The sequence below is a fragment of the Emys orbicularis genome, chromosome 5 (assembly GCF_028017835.1).
Source record: "Emys orbicularis isolate rEmyOrb1 chromosome 5, rEmyOrb1.hap1, whole genome shotgun sequence".
In the NCBI taxonomy this organism is placed as follows: Eukaryota; Metazoa; Chordata; order Testudines; family Emydidae; genus Emys; species Emys orbicularis.
In genome coordinates this window covers 93,909,989-93,926,702 of record NC_088687.1, presented here as the reverse complement: position 1 = coordinate 93,926,702, position 16,714 = coordinate 93,909,989, and the positions used below count along the sequence as shown (strand labels likewise).

At 41.5% G+C, this 16,714-nt stretch overlaps 1 protein-coding gene across 2 annotated transcripts in view; it reads right to left on the bottom strand.

The window, feature by feature from the left end:
* LNX1 (ligand of numb-protein X 1) overlaps nt 1–16,714 on the bottom strand; it is a 94,326-nt gene that overhangs the window by 13,711 nt on the left and 63,901 nt on the right. For both annotated transcript variants that reach the window (XM_065405257.1, XM_065405258.1), the window contains exons 6-7: nt 10,719–10,853; nt 1,616–1,793 (exon numbers count right to left, since the gene is read on the bottom strand). In XM_065405257.1, coding sequence (XP_065261329.1) covers nt 1,616–1,793; nt 10,719–10,853 — 313 coding nt within the window. The remainder of the gene's footprint in view (nt 1–1,615; nt 1,794–10,718; nt 10,854–16,714) is intronic.

Genomic DNA, 16,714 nt, shown 5'->3' with positions numbered 1-16,714 from the left:
AAAACCTACACCTGCAATGGCTGGTGCTCTGGGAATAAATCAAGGTTGTACAGTGAAGGAGGCTGTTATGTGTAAATCCCTGCCTCACTTGTTGCAGAAAATGGAAAGTGTGTAGTAAATGAGGCAGGGCTGGGTATTGCAGGGACAAAAAGTCCTGGGTTCATGCTTTGGGTACTTAAATACTGCCCTGGAGAACCTGATTCTCTCTTACTCTCCCACAGAGTTCCAGTCTCATCTAAGGCACGTCACTTAAACCAAAGTTCAGTGGTGGTCATTAATTGTGTGTTCCTCATTTTCTGGGTACCCAACTTGATTCCCTGGAGTCTGATTTGCAGAAAAGCTGAGCACTCACAGCTGCAACTAATCAATGGGAACTGTGCTTTGAACATAGGATATGCTATATAATGCTACATAACCTGAAAAGATCAGGTCCTAGGCATCTCTAATTGGGCACTTAATATTAGTGGACAATTTTGACATTAATACTATTGCGAAGAGCACCACTGAAAAGCCCTTGAGGAATTGAATAATTCTGCCTTCAGAGAAGTATCAGAGGGGTAGCTGTGTTAGTCTGGATCTGTAAAAAGTGACAAAGAGTCCTGTGGCACCTTATAGACTAACAAATGCATCTGATGAAGTGGGTATTCACCCATGAAAGCTTATGCTCCAATACGTCTGTTAGTCTATAAGGTACCACAGAACTCTTTGTTGCCTTCAGAGAAGGGTTTGAATAGTGTGCAGTAAATAAGGCTTAGGACCACACATTGAAAAATGAGGATAAAACAAAATATTGAAAAGCTGCCTATTAAGTGAGCACCGTCCATCCTGTGCACTGAATGAGGCAGGGGTCCTGTGGAAAAATAGTATGTGACCATGTAATTGAAGACTGTATTATAATACATATGCAGACAAGGGGGCCAAATAAAGTGTGCACGAGCAACCTGAATTTTGTCCTAACTTTGCATGCTTGACTTTACAGCCTTAACATTCTTTTCATTTTTTTTTGTATGTAATAAATAATATAGGCCCATTCACCCTCTCATGGTAAAACCCATAGGAATTGATACTGAAAAGAAAATCTCTGCAAAGATCCCTTTGCTAAGGTCCCACCACATCATCTGATTGGGGGAGAGATTCTGCCCCTTCACAGAAAAGACTGTGGGGAATGGAGGCTCAGTAGAAGAGGCTATTCTATACACCCTCAGGCTGTATTTTTTTTTTAACAATTTCAGCAGGTCTTTGGGGGTGATGGGATGATTTACATTACATTACCACTCACCCCCACACTGACCACTGCCTCGGTGCATACACAGGACCACATAGAGAGTGACCACAGGCTCTGAGAGGAGAGTGGGGGACAGCACTGCAGATGTAGCTAGGAGAACCAAGGGCTCCACAGGAGGAGGGTCCCTCCAGCCATAGGTCTCAGAGGCATAATCTCAGCTAAGGAGTTTGCCTTGTTTTAAAAACTCTTTCAGGCTAGTTTCTTTCTCATTTCTGAGAGATATCTAAGTGTCTACAGAAACATACAGAGTGTGGCACCCCTTTGTGATCTTTCAGTTCGTCAAAAGGGAGCTTTCCATTCAAGCAGGCCTCCAAACCCCATTAGCTTTACCTGTTTTCATTCTGCCATCTCTGCTGATGACTCCTCCAGGTTCAACACTTATCACGTAGATGGGCAAATCCCATTCCCTGTGAGATGCTCCACCTGCCACAGTCATTCCCAGTGACTCTGTGTGATCTTTCCGGACAGACACCACCTTCTCATGACAGGTGACAGCATGAAGGGTGTTCTGTGGAGGCCAAATAGCAAGGATAAATGAAGTGTTCACATACAGCCTTCTGATAGCTTCTTCACTTGGAATAATCAAACTGGAATTAATATGCAGTTGTATGATGACTACTCAGAGGATTTCAAAGCATTTTACAACCCCTGAGATCACAACACTTGTGTGGACAGTAAATATGACTATCCTACTGCTTGCGATTCCGCAGGGTCACAGCTATGACCAAAGCACTCCAAACTTGGATGAGTAAAGTCGGTCACTAAATCTGTATTTGGGATCCAATACTGCTCCCATTAAAGTCAGTGGTGGTTTTGTCATTTACCTTAATGGGAGCAGAATCAGGGTGCCTGGACACACAAATAAAGTGGCCTGAGTTTTCAGTTAGAAAGCAACCAGAGATTATACACTAGTAAAAATTTTGGGTGTTCAGCACCTCTGAAAATCAGACCACTTATTTAGGTGCCTCAATTTAGATTCGGGTGCTTAACTTTAGGCATCCAAATTTGAAAACTTTTTCATACATATTTAACAAAGAAGAAACAATATATGTACTATAAGGAACAAACCTATAGGGGATGGACTACATGACATCATAGTTCTTTTCCATCTCTAATTTCTATGACTCTATGAAAATCTCCAGGAGAAACTGGCTAGAAGGATGTGTATTTAATTAGGGAGAACAACAAAGGACTTTTATAGAATAAGTGTCAAGGGCTTCTGTGGTGATTCATTTATTGCTGATTTTTAAAAGGTTGCTTCTGTGTGATGGCCATATCCAAACTATGAGGCGATTCATCTTTTTTCTCCCAATAAGAAAAGCTAACCACTTTGTTAGGCAAGGGTGCTCAGTTTGTTTATACTTTGTGAATAAGGGTCAGACAAATCAACACACATCATCAGATACTGAAGGATCATAAGGTAACATAGGTTCTAAAATGTAATACTGTCAGGGAAAGCCTTTCTAGTATTCAGATAGAGTTCCCTCCTCCGCATGTGACCTGAATGTGTGAGTGTTTCAAAGCACCCCATTCCTTACCAAATAATTTATAAAATGGACATGGATTTTTCTCCAAAAAAATCTGGATTTAAACCTTACTGAATAACTTTAACTGCCCTAAATAATTGATATGCTATGTTCCTACAATTACTTTCTGAACATTCCAGCCTCTAGAGCAGAACTGGCACACTACTTTCAAGTTTCAGTATAGAAATATAATACATGTGCTGCAGGGCTAGCTGCTCTATGACATGTTACAAAAGATCTCATCATTCATGAGTGTGACATCACATCTGTGATACGCAAAAAGATGGATCAGTCTCATTCAGGGCTGTGATAATCCCATCCCTGAAATCTCAGATTCGACCACGAAATCCTATTTCAAGTTCTGACTAAATAGCATAGAGAGAACAACAATCAAATGTATGGCTCTTCTGGCAATGGCTAGAGTAAACTTCAAGGAAAGACAGAAATGGGAAAGTAGGAAAAGGGAACAATTGCATTGGGAAATCTGCCGATGAATGATTAGTGGGCTTGAGTATGTATATATTTACAGCATTTTATTTTTAAAGGCACATTTAGAATGAGGAGACTATAATTCCATCTCAAGAGTTCTGCGATTAAACAAACAAGCTGCATTTATCAGCTGCGCATCCAGCAAAGGACTTCTAGACACTTCAGAAAATAAGCAGAAAATATCAAAATGCTAATATTCCATAACACTTCAGATAATAAAGTCACTAAACTCCATCTAAAGAGGTTCCTTCTTATGTCGTAGGGATAGGAATTGCAAAGGTAGCACTGTTATGGATGCTGCATACCCCTGGCCTGAGATGGAACACAGAGAGTCAGAACCTCTGTAAGACGACTTGCTATTGTGGTTTGAGAGCAACTGAACACTTCCAAAGGATCTACAGCACAGCTGTGTGAAATCATCCAAATTTTTTTCACAAGGATTTTCACAAAAAATGTTCATTATTCTATTTCAGGTAGTTTCATTCCTGCAAAATATTGTCTTTTTTCAAAATTAATATTTTACATGAAATGTGTAAAATTGTTGTGACTCAACCCTTTGCTCAAAAATAAACCTAATTTTGCTTTGGTTTACCCATTTGCATGCAAAAAATTGCCCCTTTCCCCTTGAGAATGGGTTGATTTAACTGAGAATAGCCCTTTTCGGGGTGGAGGGTGGGGAGAGTAGTGCTTATTTTTCACAAAAGGGCAGTTTTTGATTTTGTAACAACAGCTCAAAATTATATCCTCTGATTCAGAGCATGCTTGTTAGCTATTCTATGCCCATTCTGTCTCAGACATCAAGAATGTTACTGATAAAAGTAGGCTGTTTATGCCATATTTCTGAGGAAACAGTGCAGACACTATCAGCATTTAAGAGTTATGTTCAGAAACAAATTGTCAAATGTTACTTTTCAATGAAAAATGATTGAAGAACTGCTTTTCTGTGTGCGCGCGCACACACACACAAGCCAACAATCAGCTTCCCTTTGAAGATTCCTTGCAGCATCTTATTTTTTAAAATGATCATAGATAGATGGGAATTGTGAATTCTCAAACGAGGGGAAGATAGTGATAAAAGGAAATTAAAGGCTTTTTAATAAACACATGGACCGCACTCTTGGAGGTATTGCTGATAATGAGTAAACCAGTTAAAAGGCAATGTTTATTAATGAGTGCATTTCAATACATTCTCTTCTAAACAACTACCCTTCTCCATCGTTTTGAAATGACCTTGAAGGCCGTGATGGGGAAAACATACAGCTTGTGTCCCCCCCCCCCTTTTTTTTTTTATGTTTACTGTAAAATAAATATTTACAGCAAATTATCACAACCTCAAAGTCATGACCCGTGTCTCACAGGCAACGGACACAGCTGCAGCTGCTTGGAAAATATATATTACCTACAGGCTAACCCACTCACACAGCTACAGGACATTATGTGCCTGAGCAGCAAGGGCAGTGGGCTCAGTCTTTAAGGACTGGACAACAACTTGTTATAAACAATCGGAGTAGAAGAAATAGTTACAATTAAAACCAAGTGCTATTTTAGTGTCTAGTACTGCATCTGCATTGAAGTCAATGGCAAAACTCCCAATGACTTCAAAGGAGCAGAATCTGGCTCTATTTCTATATTACAAATCCTGTTTAACAGATCCCTCTGTAGTACAGGAGAGTGTTTCTGACATCTTTTCTATTCAAGTCCAGGCAGCAGCAGCAACTTGGGCTTTACATTGCCTTGTTCCTCAGACATGGGAGGATAGCTTACTAAGAACCTGCCCATGACCAATCATACACCACACTGTATGCAAAATACATTCCCAATACACACCAAAGAGGATGTATTCAATACAGATTGTGTTGCTACTTCATCACTGATCTGCTGGCTGTCCTTCTGTTTACCATTGGCATTTGCTTGAAAGAAAGCCTCTTTTCTCCTCTTTCCAGATGGAGGCAGGATGTCATGAGGGCAGTGACTTGGCCAAAAGGGATTCCTGAGTCATTATACAATAACAAATAATACTGGAGTCTGGAGTTTATTCTTGGCACTGAATACGCTGGAGACTTGAAGGCAAAATACAGCACACATTTATATCCTTGTTATATAGTTAACCCGGACAGAACTGGCTCTCTCAGAGAGTTAAAAGAGGGGACCAGCGATGTTAACAAAAATCCATCTCTCCCAAGGATGAATTATCCCCCCCCATAAACTTCAAATTAATAACACCGGGTTATATTAATTAGCAATTTCTCTATTAGCCACATTTAATTTAACAATCCCCACTGACGAAGCCAAGTGTAAGATTCACCAAGCCACACATCCAAAGGAAATTGCTTTGACTTGAAAGCATGGCCAGGAAGATGTCCATTAGATCTAAGCAAGAGCACATACTGTATTACCAGATTCTGGGCTGGCACGCTTAATCCCTGCACTATGGTCTGTTTTTAAAAAATATTTAAGCCCGCATGGCCTGCAAAGCCTAATTTTAAAGAGAGTGAATTATGAAAGAGTATGGTGAAAAAAATACAGGGTATGTACTGAGAACTATCTGGTAAATACAGAGACAAATCCAGACCAATACTCACATGTGCCTGACAAAAGGCAAACAACACTACAACAGCGAGTTAAAGACAGAGTGCACCACAGCAAAACTCTACGGCGCCTCCACATAATCAATCCCACAGGCTGTGTGAGCTCCTTCAGAGTTGTTCAGTCTATTGAATCATAGGTGCCACATTGGAAAAGCAAAAACTAGATTCTAGCTAACCAGCAGGAGTGCAGCACAGCATCAGTGTTGTGGGGAAAGGGAAACAGAACCACCTCCCTCCTCGTGCACCCTTTCAGAAAGAATGGGGCTGTTTGCATACCCCTTAGCTAAATGGTGCCAGGGGCATGTGTATGACTGAGGGTACATCTACATGGTGGGTGATGTGCACTACAGGGGAGTGATTTCTAAAGAGCACTACCATATTGCGCAATAATTGGTCCATGTAGACCCAGCTGGTGCACCCTAGATTCACAGATTTCAAGGCCAGAGGGGAACATTGTGATCATCTAGTCTGCCCTCCTGGATAGTACAGGCCATAGACCTTCCCCAAAATAATTCCTAGAGCAGATCTGCTAGAAAAACATCCAATCTTGATTTAAAAATTCTCAGTGATGGAGAATCCACCACAACCCTTGGTAAATTATTCCTTGGTCAGTTACACTCACTGTCAAAAATTTACTCCTTAATTCCAGTCTGAAGTTGTCTAGCTTCAACTTCCAGCTTTGTACCTTTCCAGTGTTGTACCTTTCCCTGCTAGACTGAGGAGCCTATTGCTAAATAATTGTTTCCCATGTAGATACTTACAGATTGTAATCAAGTCACCCCTTAACCTTCTCTTTGTTAAGCTAAATAGATTGAGCTCTGAGTCTTTCACTATAAGGGATGTTTTCTAATCCTTTGATCATTCTTGCGGCTCTTCTCTGCACCCTCCAATTTACCAACATTCTTCCTGAGTTGTGGGCACCAGAGTGGAACATGGTATTCCAGTAGCAAACACACCAGTCCCAAATACAGAGGTAAATAACCTCTCTACTCGAGATTCCCCTGTTTTATGCATCCCAGGTTTGCATTAGGTCTTTTGGCCACAGCGTTGCACTGGGAGCTCATGTTCAGCTGAGTATCCACCAGGATCCCCAAATCTTTTTCAGAGTTACTGCTTCCCAGGATAGAGACCCCATCCTGTAAGCATGGCCTCCATTCTTTGTTCCTAGATGTATACATTTACATGTAGCCATATTAAAATGCATATTCTTTGCTTGCACCCAAGCTTACCTAGCTATCTAGAACAGGGGTCGGCAACCTTTCAGAAGTGGTGTGCCGAGTCTTCATTTATTCTCTCTAATTTAAGGTTTCACGTGCCAGTAATACATTTTAACGTTTTTAGAAGGTCTCTTTCTATAAGTCTATAATATATAACTAAACTATTCTTGTATGTAAAGTAAATAAGGTTTTTAAAATGTTTAAGAAGCTTCATTTAAAATTAAATTAAAATGCAGAGCCCCCCGGACCAGTGGCCAGGACCCGGGCAGTGTGAGTGCCACTGAAAATGAGCTCGCGTGCCGCCTTTAGCACACGTGCCATAGGTTGCCTACCCCTGATCTAGAAGATTTGGTCTGAATCAGTGACCTATCCTCTTGATTATTTAACACTGCCCCAATTTGTGTGTGTCATCTGAAAACTTTACCAGTGATGATTTTATGTTTTTTCCAGGTCATTGATAAAAGCTTCCTAGTGCACTGTAATGTAATGCTGTTTCAGTACTATTTTGAAGTACACTAGGGAACCTTTAGTGCACACCAGCAGGGTCTGCAGGGATCAATTAATGTGCACCATGTTAATGTGCTTTGGAAATCACACTCTTGTAGTGCACATTACCCCATCGTGTAGACAAGCTCTAAGTCACCCGAGTGCCATGCTGCAGTAACGCCAGAGGCATCTCTATCCCAGCCACATCCCTTCAGTGCGGCTATGATTCTCAAAGCCGGATCTGAGCTCCACATCTAAATATCCTTGGAGCTGGTTGCTGAAGAGTTGAACTGTGCAGATGGATAACCTGTTTTTCAAGCAAAACACCTATGGTCGTTCACACTCATTAGCTCAGAAATACCACAGGCACCTAGTAAACCAACATCTGAAATTAAATCAGATGAGACTTGAAGGTCTACAGGCTCAGGAGCTCCTTCTGCGGGGGCATGGAGGGGATGTGTGAAAGGAAAAGGCAGCTATGCAGCCTGCTCTCTCCAATCTCGATTTAACCACCCCAGAGCTCAGCTGTCTTGGGGTGAAAAGGCCACAGAAGGGAGGAGTCAGGGATTAGGTGCTCCAGATAGCATGTTCCTCCTCCTACACAGCCAAAAAACTGTAAAAAAAGACATTTGTCAAGAGAGAGAGATTTGTTTCTGAGCAAATCTCCGTCTTCGCTGTGCCCTCCACTGGAGGGGTCACAAAGTGCTGCCACTGGCCAGAAGCAACACAGCCACAAAACCAGCTGTGCCGTCACTGATGGGGCAGGAGACAGAGAGGCACAGAGACATACTCCAGACACCTGTTGGGGGATTCCCTTATCTCCATATCCTATGCAACAAAATAAGGCCCCACCAGCTCCACGTAGGGTACTGCAATGCAAACACAACTCCCTAAATCTCACAAGTCAATGCAGTTCCCCAAATCAACTTGTAACTAATCAAGAATTCCTTTCTTGCACCTCTTTATACATGAAGAGAAGAAAGAGGGCCAAAGTTGCGTATGGAATAGAATTAATGTACTGAATTCCCCTGTACCATACCCATAGACCAGTAACACAAATATATTAGATATAGCAGACGCTCAGGCAGTCACTGGAAATCATGTGATAGCGACATGAGTTGATTGCTATCCCACTCAGAGATCACGAAAGCATTATTTCATTGGAAAGTAACGACTTGCAGATGCAGTATCAGCTAGGATAGTCTTGTGACAGGATGGCAGCAGCCTTGTTTCATCTCTGCTGTTCTGGATAGCAGACATGGGCCTGTTCTTACAGCACGAGGGAGGAGTTATGTCTGTGAATGGCATGCGAGGGTTCAGGTAAGATGGAATATGCTGCAGGAAGTACCATTTCTTAAGGGTCTGAATGAGCATAATTGATAAAAGGAGGAAAACAACAAAGGGATGTTTATAAACATTTTTAAAATGTGGGCCTGTTCCTTTCTCCCCACTGGCAGCTGCATTCGGGAGCTGACAGCTGGCAGTGCAGTCTAAGGCATGTGGTCCTTTAAGGTCACAGTTGCCTGCATATCAGTCAGGATTGATTTTAAATGAGCCCTGCTGCTTTTTAAAGCCCCTAGTGACACGGTCCTGCCTATATTCAGAACTCTCTCTTTGCTGGATAGCCGTGCTGTGGCACTGATCTCCTTTTAGGGATTCCACCCTTGTGTGGTGTATGTAGCTAGGACTCTGCTTTCTGTGTACTGGATTCCAGGTGAAGGGTATGCTGAATGACGCACACACTGCTGTCATCTTTGTGGAAACTGTATGCTTGTTCTTTGTCATTTTCCTTAATCTAACAATACCGAGTCCTTATATAGGGCTTTTCTTCCATAGATCTCAAAGCACTTTACAAAGGAGGTCAGAATCAGTATCATCATCCCCGGTTTCATAGATTCCTAGATTCTAAAGCCAGAAGAGACCGTTGTGATCATCTAGTCTGACCTCTTGTATAGCACAGACCATAGAACTTCCCCAAAATCATTTCTATGCCAGATCTTTTAGAAAAACATCCAATCTTGATTTTAAAATTATCTGTGATAGAGACTCTACCACAACCCTTGGTAAATTGTTCCAATGGTTAAGTACACACACTGTTAAACATTTACACCTTATTTCCAGTCTGACTTTGTCTAGTTTAATCTTCCAGCCATTGGATGGTGTCGTACCTTTACCTGCTAGACTGAAGAGCCCATTATTAAATATTTGTTCCCCACATACATCCTTATAGACCGTGATCAAGTCACCCCTTAACCTTCTCTTTGTTAAGCTAAATAGATTGAGCTCTTTAGTCTACCACTATAAAGGCAAAATTTCTAATAGTTTATTCATTTTTGTGGCTCTTCTCTGAACCCTCTCCAATCAACATCCTTCTGGAATTGTGGACACCAGAACTGAACACAGTATTCCAGCAGTGGTTGCACCAGTACCAATTATAGAGGTAAAATAATCTCTCTACTCCTACTCGAGATTCCCTTTCTTATGCACCCCGGGATCACATTAGATCTTTTGCTCACAGTGTTGCATTGGCAGCTCATGTTCAGCTGATTATCATTCATGACCCCTCAGTCTTTTTCAGAGTCACTGCTTCCCATGATAGAGTCCCCCATCCTGTAAGTATGCCTTACAGTCTTTGTTCCCAGATGTATATATTTATATTTACTGTATTAAAATGCATATTGTTTGCTTGCACCCAGTTTACTAAAAGGTGAATGATCGAGTAACAGTCACAGTAATCAACACCCAAGTGTGGGAATATCACACCCAGTCTATGCAAGCTTCTTCCCTTCATGCTTTGTTCCAGATGGAGTAAGTGCAGATAAGCCTCTTATTTTTGTTAGAATACATTACATTTTGCTGGCTCAGGCTGGGAGGCAGGCTTGTGTACAGTATAGTGTGTGTGTATAAAACTTTTGTCTCATTATTATCCTTCAGCTTCCTCTCTCCCAATCCTTCCAAACTGAGTCAAGACAGAAGCACTTCCTAGTGTATAAATAAAGATGATCTCTGTTTTTACATTTATACCGCAGAATAAGATGTGCTTCTCCTGGTGATAGGGTCTGGAGACAACAAAACCTTCTGTTTCCCACAGAAAGAACAGTAAATGTAAGATAGATCCAGGCCTCACCTTGTTAGGATAGTTTCTTTCCGATGGGCAAGGCTGAGGACTGCCGTTGTAATTCCACCCAGCCTCCTGCAAGATGTCAGGGGTCTGCTGTCTGGTCTGCCGTGACACAATAAAGTGAACCCGCTTCTCACTGGCCTACATGACGAGACACAGATGTAAATCCTGCTGTTATGCAGCTACAAAGCCAATCTTTTCAGCTCTAGAAATTCACAAAGTCCAGGTCTTAGTTAAGCTTGCTGTTATTTTCATTTTCTTTTGAGATGATATTTTGGTTGCAGATTTTGGTTAATTGAAGGGCAATTCTTTTCTGTGCCTCTACCCTTATTATCAGCTTGCCACAAGAGGAAATAATAATGCAAGTTCAGCTCAGTACAACACAGACTGCAAAACTCAAGTTAATCCTCTAAAAGCCTATTTTCATGCATTCAAAATTTCCCCTGAATTAACAATCCTCTCGCATGACAGTGCTGCTCAGTTCTTGTTTTTAGACATTTATTCTATTCACCTGTGTACATTAGCACAGCTAACTAGTGTCTCATGGTTACATCACATGTGTAAAAGTAGGTCTACTACTGTTTGATGGAAACAGTGGAAGCAATGCCGCTTATCTCAGAATGATGGAAATGCTCACATTGAGGGGGGCTAGTGGCAGAATTTTGCATGCTGCTAACATGATAAAAGTAGTTTTACTTAGAGAAGGGGCTATGCTACTATTTTAAACAATAAAATCTTAACAGACTAGTGTAACGGACGAAACACAGGACTGGGAGCCAGGCACTCCAAAATTCAAATCCTGGCACTGCTACTTGCTCAGGTAGACCTCAGAAAGTCATGAAACTTTTTGGTCTGTCTACTTTTTCCATCTGTAAAATGGGGATCATAAAGACTGTCCCCCACAGAGGTGGTGTGAGGATTCATTGATTTGTACATTGCTTTGAAGTTGCAAGATGCTATACTAGTTTAATTCTTATAACTACAAAGTCTCAGTGCAGTTGGATCAGTACTTGAGAGGCCAGTCCTACCTCCAGGAGTAGACAGCCAAATTCTGCTCTCAGTTACATTGACTCCACTGAAGTTGACAGTGTTGTACTGGCATAACTGAGAATAGAATTTAGTTGAGTAAATCCAATACGTGGTACTTTCCTAACATAAAAACAAACTGATACAAGAAAGAGAAATATATTGGTAGCTTCAGTGGTTTAGAGACATGCTACTATATGGGAAAATCCAAAGTTAATTTTCAAATCTGTAATCTCTTGCTCTTCAGGCTGATGTGGCTGGAAAGGTTGCAGATAAAAAAAGATGAGTTGGCAGTGCTTAATTTGTGCCAGGGCTCAGCCCCAGCACCTCTAGCCCCGGCACTTCCGGGCTCGCCACGTCAGTTATGAATGTAAAAAATTGCTTGAGCCCCAGCACCTCTTTCATTACAAATTAAACACTGGTTCTTGGGGACAAGGAGAGCCACTAATGGCCTCCTGAGGGAGTCTTGTCCACTTGGGTTCAGGCTATTACTGTAATGTAGAGCCTCCCTGCAAGAGTTTAAAGGGGAGAAAACACCAGAGCTTCAGAATCCTAAGGTGTTGGCTCCAGAGAGAGAGAAGTGTGGAAAAGCATTTAAAAGAAGATGTAAACCAAACCTGGAATTCAACCCTACTCTCACCAAAAGTCAACTCTCTCAGTGACTTCAGTGGGAGCTAGATTTGGTCCCTGAGTTTTGTATTCTACAGTTAAACTTTTCCTCACTAGAGTCTGGTTCAAAGTTCTTTGCTGTGATTTCAAAAAATGTTTTGATGGGTTTTAAACTAATAATAAAACTAATCAATATTTCCAGTCTGAATTCCTCATACTGGGCTAGTTACTACTTCAAATGAAGTCAAAACAAGTTAGAAACATGCATTTCCCTGTAAGCTATGGTATATTAACATCTGAAATCTGAATCCACATGATACCTGAGACTGGAATCTTGGGTATTGGTAGAAAAGAAACACAGTAATCCCTAATCTGATGTTTAAAACCTAGAAGCACAACACAAGACTAAATGACCCAATGGTGTAAAACCCTTTAACATGCAATTCTACTGTAAAAGAAACACTTTACAACTTCAGTTTAAAACTGATCTCTCCCTACGTGGCTTGTCTCAAAATTGATTATTTACAAGGCGGCTGTAAATTTGAGTAATTCCTTGTAGAATGACTAACAAAAGTTCAACACGAGCGTCTGTTGCAAATGTCCCATTTGTCTCTAGGTCAGTCCAGTTGGGTCATTTCTCATAAATTCAGAGAATATTACTAAGTTATCGAAACCATATCAGCTTCCAAATCTACATTCTTCCATGTAAAAACCCATAAAAATGTTTGCTGATTATTAATTGAATATGAATTGAATATGAATTGTTGTTTCAATTGGTCTCTCTCTCCTTTGCTAGTGGTTTTGCCCCAATTCCCCCATAGCTATTCATGACCAGACAAGAAGTAAATATACATACATCTTACTTTTAGGTTTGTTTCAGTACTGAACACAAACTGTAGCTTAAAGAGCCTACAAAGGTCAGATCCTCTGCCAAGACCAAAATGGTCAGTGCGTCTTAAAACTCCCCTTTACCCTAGCCTCATTCTGGAACTGCTTTGTGCAGGCTATTCCCCTGCACTGTGCTAGAGGAGCCGGAGGGCTCCTCTAATTATACTGCTCTGCAATAGTCACCATTATTATTGTTATATGGCATCACCTGGATGCCTCAGTTGAGATGGGGCTACATTGGGGCACTGCCAACCCACAGTAAGAGACATCCTCATCCCAAAGAATTTTTACAGGCTAAACAGACAAAGGCCAAACACACCATGGGCAGTTCAATGCAGCTCAGAGGATTCTATCTTTTCGTCTTTCCCTCCAGCTACATTAGCAGCAGAGTGAGTAAGTGGTGCCCAAACCTCAGCTTTGGTTCTGGGCCACTGGCAGATCCCCTCCGGTCCAGTGAAACTGGCTTTAGCGCCAAATTACATGTTGGGTCAATGCAGAGTAGACACACTGCACTGGAGGAACTAGCCCAAAAATCTTGACAAAAAGGTAGGAGAATAATCCACCAGATCACCTGCCTCTATGGGTAAAGTTGATTTCTTCATAATGAAGCAGTGAGTTTTTTAAATGAGCTATTGTACTCATTTAAAAAACTCTTCTTGCTTTGGCTTGACACTCACTCCTTCATAACAGAAAAATTGTATTATATGGCAATATCTAGTGTGAAAAAATACACAAAGGAAGAGAAAGGAGATAAACAATGTGTTGCTGTTACTATGTTTCCTGAACCGGCACTGACATATATACAGGCTGAGGCCTGATTCTCTACTCCCTTGCACAATTTGTTCTTATTTGAACCTGTGCAAAGTGCGTATAGAATGTTGCCACCCTGATTTGGTAGCTCTTTACCCTTAATTTGCACTCCCTTTGCACAGGTGTAGATGACTGCACAAGCCCCAGGAACTTTGGAGAATCAGCTCCTGGGAGTGTGGCTGACGGGAACGTTTAGCCACTGGATAAAGATTTGCCTTTAAAGTGAATAGCCTATCCAGTGAGACGTTGGTATGGAAAAAAGTGATTGGATGGCAGATGTAAAAATCAACATGATTTCACTGTTTTTCATCTGAGAGTTTGGGGAGCATAATTCCATGACTTTGCTGCATCATTCTGGGGTCCCTCCTTATAATTTAGGTCTGAAGTGTGATATCTGACCCATCCTCACCATAGGTAATTGGGCAAATGTGAAAAGTCCAAAATCCAAATTTTGTGATTTATGCACATCCCTAATGACCACCTTTACATTTTCTTCATTTTAGCTTTTGTGACTGAGTTTATAACAGCCAGACACCTAATCTACTAATTAACAAGTACTTAATACGTGCTAATATCTAACTGCTAGGGCTGATGAGTCAGACCTCTCTCAGTTATACATCATTTAGGAACCAAATCTAATCATGCTCTACAGAAACCTGATTTTCTCTCAGCTTTATTCAGTGCAATAAGTCAGGAAAGAGAAGCTACAGGACAAGATAATAAAAGGATAATCACCACCACCTCTTAAGACATACAGTTCTTTACAAATGTTAATTAAGGTTATTTATATTTTAAAACTGATCCCATATTTTGAACTTCCTGTACTATTATTTTTTGGTTCCTCGTCTAACAAGAGTGTCCCGCATTTGGGTCTTGGCAGGTGGAGTGTTGTTGAGAAAGAAGAGGGGGAAGTACTGTGCTGTGTAAAAAGCAGATGCAAAACATTTGTGGCTTCTATATAATCGTTCTCCTCTGAAATAATGTGGAAACAAGCAAGGAGATTTATAAAAAACATGACAAAAAGGACACACAGTCTGGGAATTCTGTGCTAGGCAAATGTGATTCATGGAGCTCACATCGGTGCAATGTAATCCTGGCCTGTTTGGAAACATGAGTCAAAGTCTTTGATGGGCATGCTGTTAAAATCCCCAGAGGCTGGTGTGCGTTTCAAGTATTTATATAAATAACATTCATTCTGTAGAACTAGTAAGAGCTTTAGTTGTGTTTTTAAACATTTGTGTGAATGGTCTCATTTCTTCCATCTCTTCCCAAAACTGAGGGTGTGTTTTCTGCATGTGAAGCATTGTTGCATTGTTTTTTAAGCATAAGGAAATGTTCCAAGAATACCAATTTTCATGAGGACTTCATTTCATACGTTGCTCTCCCCAGAGAGCATCCCCCTTTCTATTAGTAATCTACACAAGAAAAACCAGAACAACACTCAGTTAGGATTCCAGCAAGTGACAGTATGCAAAATGGTGTACATAGAATCACAGAATATTAGGGGTGGAAGGGACCTCAGGAGGTCATCTAGTCCAACCCCCTGCTCAAAGCAGGACCAATTCCCAACTAAATCATCCCAGCCAGGGCTTTGTCAAGCCTGACCTTAAAAACCTGTAAGGAAGGAGATTCCACCACCTCCCTAGGTAACCCATTCCAGTGCTTCACCACCCTCCTAGTGAAAAAGTTTTTCCTAATATCCAACCTAAACCTCCCCAACTGCAACTTGAGACCATTACTCCTTGTTCTGTCATCAGGTACCACTGAGAACAGTCTAGATCCATCCTCTTTGGAACCCCCTTTCAGGTAGTTGAAAGCAGCTATCAAATCCCCCCTCATTCTTCTCTTCTGCAGACTAAACAATCCCAGTTCCCTCAGCCTCTCCTCATAAGTCATGTGCTCCAGCCCCCTAATCATTTTTGTTGCCCTCCGCTGGACTCTTTCCAATTTTTCCACATCCTTCTTGTAGTGTGGGGCCCAAAACTGGACACAGTAATCCAGATGAGGCCTCACCAATGTCGAATAGAGGGGAATGATCACGTCCCTCGATTTGCTGGCAATGCCCCTACTTATACAGCCCAAAATGCCGTTAGCCTTCTTGGCAACAAGGGCACACTGTTGACTCATATCCAGCTTCTCGTCCACTGTAACCCCTAGGTCCTTTTCTGCAGAACTGCTTCCTAGCCATTCAGTCCCTAGTCTGTAACAGTGAATGGGATTCTTCCGTCCTAAGTGCAGGACTCTGCACTTGTCCTTGTTGAACCTCATCAGGTTTCTTTTGGCCCAATCCTCTAATTTGTCTAGGTCCCTCTGTATCCTGTCTCTACCCTCCAGCGTATCTACCACTCCTCCCAGTTTACTGTCATCTGCAAACTTGCTGAGAGTGCAGTCCACGCCATCCTCCAGCCAGAACGTACTCTATCTGGATTAGGCTAACTAAGGAATTTACCCATTGAAACACAGCTGAGTAAATTAACATGTTCCACCTCTGCTACAGACTTTCAATACACATTGATCACTGGAGCCCATGAATCTATTGTAAAACTAAGCCTGTTACACACAGTACACTGAGCTGAAGTCTCTTCTCGCTCAAGTCCATGTTACTTCACTGGAGTCAGTAGGCTTATGCAAAGGACAGAGGGGAGAATCTGGCCTGATCTGTTGTCTTT